Source organism: Trachurus japonicus, chromosome 6 (assembly GCF_045865225.1).
Source record: "Trachurus japonicus isolate A0001 chromosome 6, Traja_1.0".
NCBI classification, from domain to species: domain Eukaryota; kingdom Metazoa; phylum Chordata; class Actinopteri; order Carangiformes; family Carangidae; genus Trachurus; species Trachurus japonicus.
In genome coordinates this window covers 38,725,383-38,737,884 of record NC_140912.1, presented here as the reverse complement: position 1 = coordinate 38,737,884, position 12,502 = coordinate 38,725,383, and the positions used below count along the sequence as shown (strand labels likewise).

The 12,502-nt window shown below is 43.7% G+C and overlaps 1 protein-coding gene across 1 annotated transcript in view; it reads right to left on the bottom strand.

The window, feature by feature from the left end:
• The window catches only part of ptprbl (protein tyrosine phosphatase receptor type B, like), a 67,110-nt gene that overhangs the window by 684 nt on the left and 53,924 nt on the right, over nt 1-12,502 (bottom strand). Inside the window, exons 29-33 of the mRNA XM_085780528.1 lie at nt 12,334-12,468; nt 10,059-10,181; nt 7,317-7,480; nt 4,639-4,774; nt 3,620-3,731 (exon numbers count right to left, since the gene is read on the bottom strand). Coding sequence (XP_085636654.1) covers nt 3,620-3,731; nt 4,639-4,774; nt 7,317-7,480; nt 10,059-10,181; nt 12,334-12,468 — 670 coding nt within the window. The remainder of the gene's footprint in view (nt 1-3,619; nt 3,732-4,638; nt 4,775-7,316; nt 7,481-10,058; nt 10,182-12,333; nt 12,469-12,502) is intronic.

The window sequence follows — 12,502 nt, the reverse complement described above, 5'->3', positions numbered from 1 at the left end:
GTGTGCACATTGTTGTAATTAGTCATGGTTATCATAGATTAGCCGGGCTAACGGTTAGCTACCTGTTTAACTTTAATAACTCAGTGACTCAATAAACGCTCCATGAAAAAATATTTTCTCCAGCGGATATCTGAGTTCCAACATGACTGAGCTAACTGGAGTAGTTTCATGTAGAAGTAGAATGTAAACAACAAGGAGATTCGGTCTATTTGAACTCGATTTATATTTGAGAAAGTGAAAGTAGAATAGAATACAGTTGTTTAAGATTGTGTGTGGTGTTTTTAATCATAATTTTAAAAAGAATAATAATTGGAAAAAAGCTGAGAGCCTTCGTCAAGGGGTAAGGCCCTCAGCCGAAACGCGTCGAAGCGTCCCGTTTTAACTATGTTTGGCCCTTAACACAATAAAGGCATTTTACATTTTTGATACAAGATGAGTGCCTTGGTGTTTTCTCTTTTTTCTACTGACCCAGCCCTTCACCAAAGAGCACCATCTTAACAAGAGAAACTCATAGTTCCAGGCAGCAATCCTGGTCTTTGGCTCTTTTTTTAAGAATAATAATTAGTTAAAAAATATATTTTTATCAGTCTTTTTTTTTTTCAATTACTAGACATTTCAGGCGACCCCATTTGAATTCCCGGCGACCCCACGTGGGGTCCCGAACCCCAAGGTTGAGAAACACTGGTCTAATGTGTTGTAGTGGGTAAACTGCTGTTACCTAGCAACCAGCTGGTGTAGTCTAATGTGTTGTAGTGGGTAAACTGCTGTTACCTAGCAACCAGCTGGTGTAGTCTAATGTGTTGTAGTGGGTAAACTGCTGTTACCTAGCAACCAGCTGGTGTAGTCTAATGTGTTGTAGTGGGTAAACTGCTGTTACCTAGCAACCAGCTGGTGTAGTCTAATGTGTTGTAGTGGGTAAACTGCTGTTACCTAGCAACCAGCGGTGTAGTCTAATGTGTTGTAGTGGGTAAACTGCTGTTACCTAGCAACCAGCTGGTGTAGTCTAATGTGTTGTAGTGGGTAAACTGCTGTTACCTAGCAACCAGCGGTGTAGTCTAACCGTGCGTTCACACCAAACGCGATGGAAGCGATGCCATCGCCCGTAACGCGAGCATCGCGCCGCTTGACATATTTGTCACATTTTTCACCATCGCTTCATCGCTTCATCGCGCTATGATGCAACCCACCTCCCGCTATTTTCTTTCTCTCCTCAACCATGGCTGAGAAATAATAATAAATATTAATACATATGAAATATTCACAAGGAGGAAGCTGTAGGTCCTCTGACCCTCTGCAGGCATTATCTTTTTTTATTACGACCGCGGTAAAAGTACGACGTCGTGTCATAAAGCTCCGGGAAACGGCCATGGATGTATATTATTGATCTGAGGAAAACACACACAGCCCCTGGGTTTTTTTTTTTTTTTTTTTACACAGCCACAGGTTCTCTGGAGGAGGGTCTGGTGAGAGGCTACAGCCACAGTCATCTTCTTCTTCTCCACCATGTTTTGAAATGTGTGTCTGCAGCTGTGTCGGTGATGTGGTTGAATATCAACACTGATTGGATGTCGCGGCACAGCGTCACGCGATGTCGCTTGAAAAGTTCAAATTTTTCAACTTCAAGCGATGGACGCGATGATGCGATGGCCGCGATGGACGCGTCATCGCTTCATCGCGTCGCTCGTATCGCCCGAAACGCGCCGCCCGACGCGCCATCGCGTGTCATCGCGCCATTTACATTGACTTTTAATGGAAAGTTGTGGCGTTCATCGCGTCCATCGCGTTTGGTGTGAACGCACCGTAATGTGTTGTAGTGGGTAAACTGCTGTTACCTAGCAACCAGCGGTGTAGTCTAATGTGTTGTAGTGGGTAAACTGCTGTTACCTAGCAACCAGCTGGTGTAGTCTAATGTGTTGTAGTGGGTAAACTGCTGTTACCTAGCAACCAGCGGTGTAGTCTAATGTGTTGTAGTGGGTAAACTACTGTTACCTAGCAACCAGCTGGTGTAGTCTAATGTGTTGTAGTGGGTAAACTGCTGTTACCTAGCAACCAGCGGTGTAGTCTAATGTGTTGTAGTGGGTAAAGTGCTTTCTAGGTGGTAAACTGTTCATACTTGTATCACATAGACGCTGCTTCTCTAACTGTTTTATATCAAGGACCCAAAACTGACACAAACTAGACCATGGACCCCCATTGGACAACACACCAGAAATACACAAACTATCAATGTACGTTTAAATTAGGCGTAGCTACATTTTTGAAAGATTATAGAGAAATTTCTGGGGAAAAAAGTGGTACAATTTCTCCCAAAAAAAGTTGAAACATTTCTAGAAAATAGTGGTAAAAATTCTCACAAAAAATAAACAAAAAAGGTTTAAACATTTAGAAAAAAGTGGTAAAAACTTTCTTTTTTTTTTTTTAATCTGGTAAAAATTCTCAGAAAAACTGGTAAAATTTCTAAAAAAATAAAATAATATAAAAAGTTTTAAACATTTTATAAGAAACTGGTAAAATTACAAAAAAAAATTCTAGGAAAAAGTGGTAAAATTTCCAGAAAAAGTTGGGCACCCCCTTGAATTTAACTTCAGTTAGATAGTTTTGTTGTACTGGGTATCCACCACTTTCCGGGGAACGACGCTGGGTGTCGCCATGACACTCCATTCATTACATTTTAGATTAACGTTAGCTGGGCTAACCGTTAGCTGTTAGCCGTTAGCAGTGTCTTAAATAACTCAATAAACGCTCCATGAAAAAAATATTTTCTCCAGCGGATATCTGAGTTCCAACATGACTGAGCTAACTGGAGTAGTTTCATGTCGTGTCCCACAATGGGAGGGTTTTAACAGCTGACGTCCTGATGTTAGCTTAGGCAAGGCAAGGCAAGGCAAGGCAATTTTATTTGTATAGCCCGTTTTTACAAACAGTTTGTCTCAAAGGGCTTTACATGGCATCATAACAACATCCTCTGTCCTTAGACCCTCACATCCACTGAGGAAAAACTCCATGGAGTTAGCTGATGTTAGCTTAGCTGCTGCTGTTAGCTGTCAGCAGCAGCTAAGCTAACAACTACAATAACCATGACTAATTACAAAAACGTGCACACATAATGTTTGTTCAATAATTCGTTTTCTAGACTTAACAAACATCAGATTTAGTCAAAACGGTTTTGGCAGCCTGGAGCCCCACATTTGGTACCTTTTTTTTTTATTTAACCTTTATTTAACCAGGCGAAAAATCATTAAGAACAGGTTCTTATTTGCAATGATGTACCTACACCGGTGGCTAATGCTACCAGTTAGCCGCTAACGCTACCAGTTAGCCGCTCGCTAGAACTGGTGGCTAATGCTACCAGTTAGCCGCTCGCTAGAACCGGTGGCTAACGCTACCAGTTAGCCGCTAACGCTACCAGTTAGCCGCTCGCTAGAATGCTACTAAAACCCACTTCCGTTGTGGTGTGACGCAATGGATCATGGGAAAATAAAGTGGTGGATAGTGAAGTATTTATGTATTTTCAGTGGCTATACTGAGTAAACCTGAGTATCACAGACTACACCACTGGCTGTGATGTCACCGTGATGTCACCGTGACGTCACCGTGACGTCACCGTGATGTCACTGACCTCTGTGGTTGACGTTCTCGTAGATGGAGCAGAGCAGGTTCTCCTGCTCGGAGCGAAGCTTCCTGGCTCGGAGAACGTCTCTGACACACTGGTGGAGGTACGAGTACTGACACTGAGGAGGACACACAACAACAACAACACTCAGTACACAACAACAACAACACACTCAGTACACAACCACACAACACTCAGTACACAACCACACAACACTCAGTACACAACAACAACACAAACACAAACACACCCTCCTCTCCCATGATGCTTTGCTCCCCTCCTCTCCCATAGACCAGAGCGGCTTTTTTATGCAAATGAAAGTGACTGATGCATCCTGGGTAATTTAGGGGCAGCGCCCAGCATTTTTAAATTGCATTCAGTGGCTTTTTGTGTTTTGATGGAGCGTAGACTAACTAACTAACAATCAATCTGAATGTTTTATTTTGTGTTTCTTTTGTAGCACTATGTCTCATCATTATTTTGACACCCTCTTTGAAACCCACCGTTCACGCTATCTTGAAAAACTACAATGAATGAATCTAGCGGTATGCTCCTTTAGCCTCCCACAGTGATCAATGACTCCACACAGTGGCCAGAAATGTCTGAATGAATCTACGGTATGCTCCTTTAGCCTCCCACAGTGGCCAGAAATGTCTGACCCAGACATCTACACGTATTTGGTGGAATCACCGGGAGGTTTTGGCTCAGTGTTGTCTGGAAACAGCCTGTTAATACACAACTTTTTGTTACTTAGTTTGTCAAGACAGTTAGGCTGAACTTTACAATGCTGCCCCTAAATTACCCAGGATGCATCAGTCACTGTCATTTGCATAAAAAAGCCGCTCTGGTCTATGATGCTTTGCTCCCCTCCTCTCCCATGATGCTTTGCTCCCCTCCTCTCCCATGATGCTTTGCTCCCCTCCCCTCCCATGATGCTTTGCTCCCCTCCTCTCCCATGATGCTTTGCTCCCCTCCTCTCCCATGATGCTTTGCTCCCCTCCTCTCCCATGATGCTTTGCTCCTACCTCGGTCTGCACCATGTGTGAGCGGTGCAGCCGCAGGTCGAACACGGAGCCGTAGACGTCCACCGAGTCTTTGGAGTCGAGCTGCTGCAGAACCCGGTCCAGAACGATGAAGGTGCCGGTCCGACCCACACCCGCACTACACACACACAGACACACACAGAGATACACAGAGAGACACACACACACACACACACACACACACACACACACCAAACTACAGTTAACTGTTGGCCTCCTGGGTCAAGGAAGGAAGGAAGGACAAAGGGAAAAAGGAAGGAAAGACAGAAGGAGGGAGGGAACAGACTGGGTTAAAAACAGGGTATCCACGGGATCTTGAAAAGTATTAAAAGGTGATAAATCAATTTTGGGAAAATTAAGACCCTTAAAAAGTATTAAAAAGTCTTTTCACGACTTCATAAAGTCTAAAATTTTGAAGGTATTTTTTCTGAATTAGCTTAAAAAACATTGTGAAAGTGTGTGAATTTATTCATTTTATTAAAAAACAAAGATGAACCGGTTCATAAAAAAGAAAAGAAGATTGCTGTTTTTGTTTTTTGAGAGTGGAGCAATGTTTTGTTTTTGTTTTTTTGATAAACTTTGCCTTTATTTCTTATCCCAGCCTATTTTGAATCCTGTTGTATCATAGTGGTCTAGAGTCTTTATCACAAACTAAAACTGTTCAGTTAAAAGTGTCACTGATGTAAATGGTTACAGCTTGAAGTGGTGGTGAGGTGTTGAAAAATATTGAGAAGGTCTTGAAAAAGTCTTAAAAAGGTTTTAGAATTAACTTCAAGGTTCCTGTATAAACCCTGTTAAAGGAAGGAAGAAGTAAGGACGAAGGGAAGGAAGGAAGGAAGGGAACAGACTGGGCCAAACAGGAGGGTCCGTTGATGAAACGGTAACCGGGGTAACCGGGGTAACCGGGGTAACCGGGGTGGCAGTAGTCAGAGGCAGAGAAAAGTCACTCCATTAAGAAAATGGGCGAAGAAGAGAGTAGTTGGCGGAAATTCAAAGAAGAAGGAGAAGACGAGAGAAAACATTAAACATTTAAAAACGGTGCAGAATCTGGAGAAGGAACATACATTTAATGTTGGTCGGTAATGACAGCGGTCGTTGACATGGCGACGTTTGCCGTGTCAACGACGCTGTAATTTATGAGACACACACACACGCTGCCCCCTAGAGGAGAAGTTGTGTTACGTCCATAAAAGCGGTGAAACCGGACGGAGAGAACAAAATATCAACTAAACAGACAAAACACACAACATCTAGCAGCAGCTGTTGTCACTGTGCTGCTGTTGGAGAGCTCAGTGGTCTGGATACAGAGCTGGAGCTGTGGCCCACGGGGGGCGACCGCCATTCCGACGGTCTGCCAGTCTGAAAATTCCCGAAGGTCCGTCATTTCGAACTTCCCGAGGGGCCGCCGTTCCGAATGTGTTTTATTTTGAAAATTGACCAGATTCTCTCGTGGTTTGACTTCCTGCCCGGCTTGACACGACGCGCCGCGGGGACAGCGCCCGACCGGCCCCTCCCCCTCCCCCTCCCCCTCCGCCTCCAAAGTTTCACCCAGGTGCGAGTCTGATGCATTACATCCATGGTCTGATGCAGCCGCGGCACTCCTGCTGAAAATAAATGTCCTTGCTCTGTGCTTTGGTTAGGTTTAGGCAATGTAGAAAGGAGTTGGTTAAGTTTAGTAAAAAGGTTAGGTAGAGGCCAATAAAATCGCAGTTAATATGTATCTCCCCCGGGAGTCGAACCCTGATCCACCGCGTCAAAAGCAGATGCTCTGACCACTACGCTACCACCACTATTGGACTGGTTTATTCCGTGCCGTGAACCATTCAAGATTTTTTCAGGTTCGTAATGGCACCCTTTTCCCATAAATAATTAAGGGTCGGCATTCCGACAAATTAAAGTAAACGTTCGGAGTGGCGGCCCTTCGGAATGGCACCCTGGAACCGTGGCCCACTGGCCCGGCTGTCTAAGCAGGCTGAAGTCTCAACTCTCTCTTCTTTTTCATCATCTTCCTCATCTAATGAGTCAGAACTTTCAGCCTCTGAAGCACCGTCATCCTCCTCCAACCCAACCCCTCCTCACTGCTTCTCTCTCTCCTATCGATCCTGCGGCTTCGAAGCGCTTCACAGCTGTTCTTTTGATTGACAGGTCGTCAAGGGCGGCGTAAAATGACCCAAATATAAACAAAAACATATCGAGACAGTCGCGCAAACGAGCTGGCATTTGCTCCGACTTTGAGGATTAATGCAGCCAAGTATCCACACATCTAATTAAACATGTGGCGTTTCTAACAAGAAAAGGGCTTGAAAGCGTTTTATTCCCAGTGTAGACAGGTAGCTACCTCTGCTGTGTGTGGCTGCAGGGAGAGCAGAGGGCCAATGGGGAGAGTGGGGGGGGGCGACTTAGTAAGTAATGTTGTAACATATTATATTATTACTTTTTAATTGGTTTAGCTTTGCTTTTAAATTAGCGTGAGATTATTTTTTGTATTTTGTGGCGCTTGCCTTTACTGGCCCTGATCTGGTGTGAAGCCAGTTTAACGCGATGGACCTGGTCACCTGGCCTGCAGGTTGCCATGGTGCCGTGGTGCCATGGTGGCAGGTTGCCGTGGTGACCTGGCCTGCAGGTTGCCATGGAGACAGAGTGGTGGGTTGCGTAGCTACCTGCAGTGCACGGCGGTGGGTCCCGATCCGGGGGTCCGGTTGATGTAGTCCCTGACGGTCCGGACGAACTGGATCAGGGACTGGGTGGTCTCGGGAACGCCGTGGTCGGGCCACACGGTGTAGTGGAACTGACGGACCAGACGGGTGAAGCTCAGCTGCTCCTCCTACACACACACACACACACACACACACACACACACACACACACACATGTTGAGTAGATAGTTGTGTGTGAATAGAATAAACACGATTCTCAATAAATCTGATAAAAACTAACTTGAACACCCACATCCGAGTCAATAATAATAACATTATTCAAGATCCTTGTCTTGTGTCTGATGCCTTTAACAAGCACTTCTCCTCCGTGGGCTGTTCCTTTAAGTTTGATCAATATAAAATGTCTAATACCTATAACAATCTAGCTCCTAGTGGTTCCTTTTCATTCAGAAAAATTTCACCTGTAGAGATCCAAATGGTCATTGATACAAATTAGCCTCTCATGTGCTAATCTATCCACTAGCAGACTTATCATGGAAACGTGCCAAGGTCACCCCAGTTTTTAAAGGGGGTGACCCACTTGATCTTAACAACTATCGAACAACTAAATATACTATCAAATTTTTTTATAGAAGTCACTTGGTAATGGAAGCGGGAGTGCTTGAAAAAGATGTATAAATTTGGGTATAATAGACATTTTAATAAGATTTATACGACCAATCATTGATATCGGCAATTTAGACCAGTGTTTCTCAAACTTTTTTCAGTCAGGGCACCTTTCAAAAGTGCATAAATCTCACGGCACCCCTGTGTAAAATGTAATTCAAAATGACACTGCACAGCCTAAATGTAAATGTCCTGTTTATTTAGACTGGACAGTATTACAGTATTTATGCATAGGTGCCTCTGTAGCCTACATATGCACACACGCACACGCACACAATAATCCGCAATGTGAGAGGAAGAGAGAAGGTCTACATGCGCGCAGCGCAGGCACGTGTTCAAATCATGGATGTATTATATTGGTTCAAATGAATATCCATATCCATATCTCCGCTCCGTTCTGACTCCGTTACGAACAATCAGAGAGTTTCCACCGTGTCAGTGCAGAGTGTTTTTATACATCAAACGCACCGGAGTGGGAACAGAGCGGACACAGATCCACTGGAGAGAGGAGGGGGGGTGACCTGGGTGTGACTCACCATCAGGGAGACGTGTGCCTGGTATTACGCATTTTTTTCATAGCGTCCGGTGTCCGGTGGACACGGCCCCTACTGCTCTGAGTGCCATGACCAACGGCCGTGTCCACGGAGCGGTCTCTCTCTCTCTCTCTCTCCCTCTCTCTCTGTCTCTCTCTTTCTCTCTCCCTCTCTCTCTCTCTTTCTCTCTCTCTCTCTCCCTCTTTCTCTCTCCCTCTCTCTCTCTGTCTCTCTCTTTCTCTCTCTCTCCCTCTTTCTCTCTCTCTCTCTCTCTCTGAGCGCTGCCGAAACGAGCCGCCTCAGGTCCGAGCCGCTTGATAAGTGCGGCGCTGTTCCAAAAGTTGAACATATTTAAACTCTGAGCGCTCTGAGCGCCACAACAAAAAAAGAAGCGCCGAGAGCTTTTTTCCGAGCTCCATAGGATCTGAATGGAAAGTAGACGCCCAGAGCGCTAAAAGGGCGTCCGGTGGACACGGCCCCTTTGCATATATGTAAAGAGAATGTATTCTATGAAATGTCAGAAGAGGTATTTTTTTCACGGCACCCTTGATGCAGTCAGACGGCACCCCAGGGTGCCGCGGCACCCACTTTGAGAAAGGCTGATTTAGACCACCGGTCCAACTTTTCTGTCACTTCGTCTACCAGAGGGTTATAGTTTATAGGGACAATTTCGCCAAGTTTTGGGGCAATCTTAATACCTAGATATTTCAATCCATCTTTCGTGGCCATAAATGGTGTATTTATTTTGGGATTGCGTCTTTCTTCTTCATTTAGAAATAACAATACTGACTTAGATTTGTTTATTCTGCATCCAGAAAACTCGCCAAAGTTTTCGAGTAAAGTAATCAAATTTGGAATACTGTTCTTCAGGTTCGTTAAGTAAAAAATTATGTCATCCGCATATAGTGCTATATGATGCTCTAGACTATGTCCCAAATCTTGATGCTGGATATATTTCTACGTGTCCTTACTGCGATCGAGAGAGGTTCTATTGCTAAAGTGAATAGCAGAGGGGACAAAGGGCACCAATTAGTATTATTAGTTCTGTTGTTAAGATTTTTGAAAAATTAGTTTTCAATCAACTATCTCAACACATCTCTGACTATAATATCTTGTCTCCATGCCAATCAGGCTTTAGGTCCAACCACTCCACAACTAGTGAGGTGCTATCAGCGTTAGACAGTGACAAACTCACTGGTGCAGTCTTTTTAGATTTGAGCAAAGCTTTTGACATTGTAGATCATTACCTGCTGCTGGACAAACTACTATATACAATAGGACTGTCTCGTCATGCCTTACTGTGGTTCAACTCCCACTTACATAATAGACGTCAATGTGTAAACTGATTATTTAATCATAGGAAGGGGTGTTCCACAAGGCTCATCTTTAGGGCCACTTCTGTTCTCTATGTTTATTAATGATCTTCCTCGATCCTCCTCTACTCTGGCTGGAAGACCAGATGATGCATCTTATATCCCTTAATACATTTGGAACAGTGTTGCAGATGTTGTGGTGACGGATCGTGATGTGACGTGACGTGACGTACGCTGCAGATGTTGAACTCTCTGATGGTCCACTCAGGGAGGACGGACTCAGACAACATCTGGACGATCAGGTCTCCGTAGTAGAGAGGGTCCTGGTCGAAGGGCCAGTAGTGGTCACACTTCACCTGGGGGGGGGGGAAGAAAGAGAAGAAAGAGAAGAGGAAGGAGGAGGAGGAGAAGGTCACAAGGATGGACGGATGGAGGATCAGTCATATGCTGCGTTCAAGACAACTCGGAAGTCGGAAAAAAACAAGCTCCGTTGTAAAAAATGAATTGAACGGCATCGAACTCTGAAATTACAGGTCGGGAACTCTGGTATCATATCAGAGCTCCGACTTTCTGACTTGACGTCACGACGACATCAAAACATGGCAGCCCTCGTCTTAAACGGTTAGAATTTAGACAATTTAAGTTATTTGTTGAGGTTTGAATGCATATTTTTGTGTATTATTGCAGTAGCCTCTATGAAATACGTTTATATGAAGCTGTGATTGTTGTATGGTGTGAAGTTGTGTTTCCTCGTATGTGACAGAAATAAGGTTTAACTGTTATCAAGGCTGTAACGTCTCCTCTCCTCTTCATTTGCCTCCAAAATAAACATCATTTACTGCTGCAGTGATTTTTCCTATTCAGCGATGAGCCACAATACGACAAACTTCCTTCAGGTATCCATGTTTTTTCTCCTCTGAGTTCCTGCAGCGTGAACGCAATGATGTCGGAAGTTGGAAATTTCCGAGTTGGGAATTCTGACCTCCGAGTTATTTTGAACGCAGCAATAGATATATACACATAGACGCCTCCTCTGACGCTGCTGTCCATTGGAACGATGCGTCAACGTGGCGGCCATCTTGGGCAGGGGGAAGCCGTGTCTACTTCCTGCATCAGAGGTCTATCAACCATTAACACCACAACTCACTGAATATTCAACCGGTTCTCAAGCTGTTTGGTTTATTATAAATGTCAGACAGATATGTGTGATACAACATAGATTGATGAATTTAAAAAATATATATATTAAACATAGGGTGAAGTCAGGTAAAATGGGCCACTTTTTGGTAAACGACTAATAAGACCATCAAAAACGCTATGCATGAAATCCATTGATATTTTTAAAAATCGACATAGGTCTCTTAAATGTTTCTGTGTGAAAAAAAAAATTAAAAAGTATAATTATTTTGGAATTATGAGAGTTAAAGTATCGGGATATTTCCTCTCGAGGTACGATGAAGGTTCAGTTAAATTGGGCCAAGAGAGAACAACACAGTCATTTTAGCAGAAATCATTTACATTTTAATAATAAATTGACACTACTACTAAACTACAACACTAAACTTAACATTAACAGTAAAAACATAAGAGGTTGAAGACATCTTTTAATCTTAAAATGCATTTTAAAATTACATGATCATGTTGTTGCTATGCTCTTTGTTAACTGACTATGTTATAGGCTCTTTTACTGTGTGTGTATGTGTGTGTGTGGCATTATAGATGCCATTTTTTCCCCCACAGTGCTAATGGCACCATGAGTGGCACTGACCAACCTTGGATATATATCTAACTTTGAACATGTTTTGCACCCTCAATTTCTGTGTAACTTCAGTGTGAGACTGTGTTTTGTATGTGGCCCATTTTAGCTGAAATGCATGGCTCAATTTACCATGATGCATTAAGGTAAATTGAGCCACCCACAAAAAATGCATTTAAATTAAAAATAAGTAAGCTTAGCAAGAATTTTGCATTCTATCCAATGGGGGGAATCACAATGTGTATTATAAATCACATTTTTTATTAGAGTAGATCTGTTTTTCTACGGAGTTATCAACCTTATCAGTTTCAAGTGAAATTTGTTTGCCAGGCCACTTTTGGCACACTTCTCCTCAGCAGGCTGGATATAAAGCATTGTCCCACCCACAACAGCAACCAGAGACTCAAATCTATTGTTTTTTTTCAAGTACAGTTGTAGCAACAATTTGAAATCATTTACAGCCATTGCCTGTTAAAACTTAAAGAGCTAGGAGGCTCAAACCTTAACTGGCTCATTTTACCTGATGGCCCAATTTACCTGATGTCACCCTACACTTACACACCCACATGCATACATGCACTGAAGTTTGACTGCTGGTCAGATGTATATGTCTATCTATATGTCTATGGTCAGAAACCCCGGGCCAAGATGGCCGCCGTGTTGACGGCATCTACATATGTATATCTATGAGATATGTGTGTGTGTGTGTGTGTGTGAGATGGTGTCACTGTGATGATGTCAGCAGCACCCACCCGGCCCTTCTCCACACACTGCGTGACCATCACCACGTTGTGGACGTTCTGCTCCCACACCATCTTCCAGAAGTCGTCCTTGGTTCCCGGCAGCGGGCCCTGCGTGGCCACGTACTCCCGCCGGAAGTTGTTGCCCTGGAGACAGAGGACGATGATGATGTCACAACCC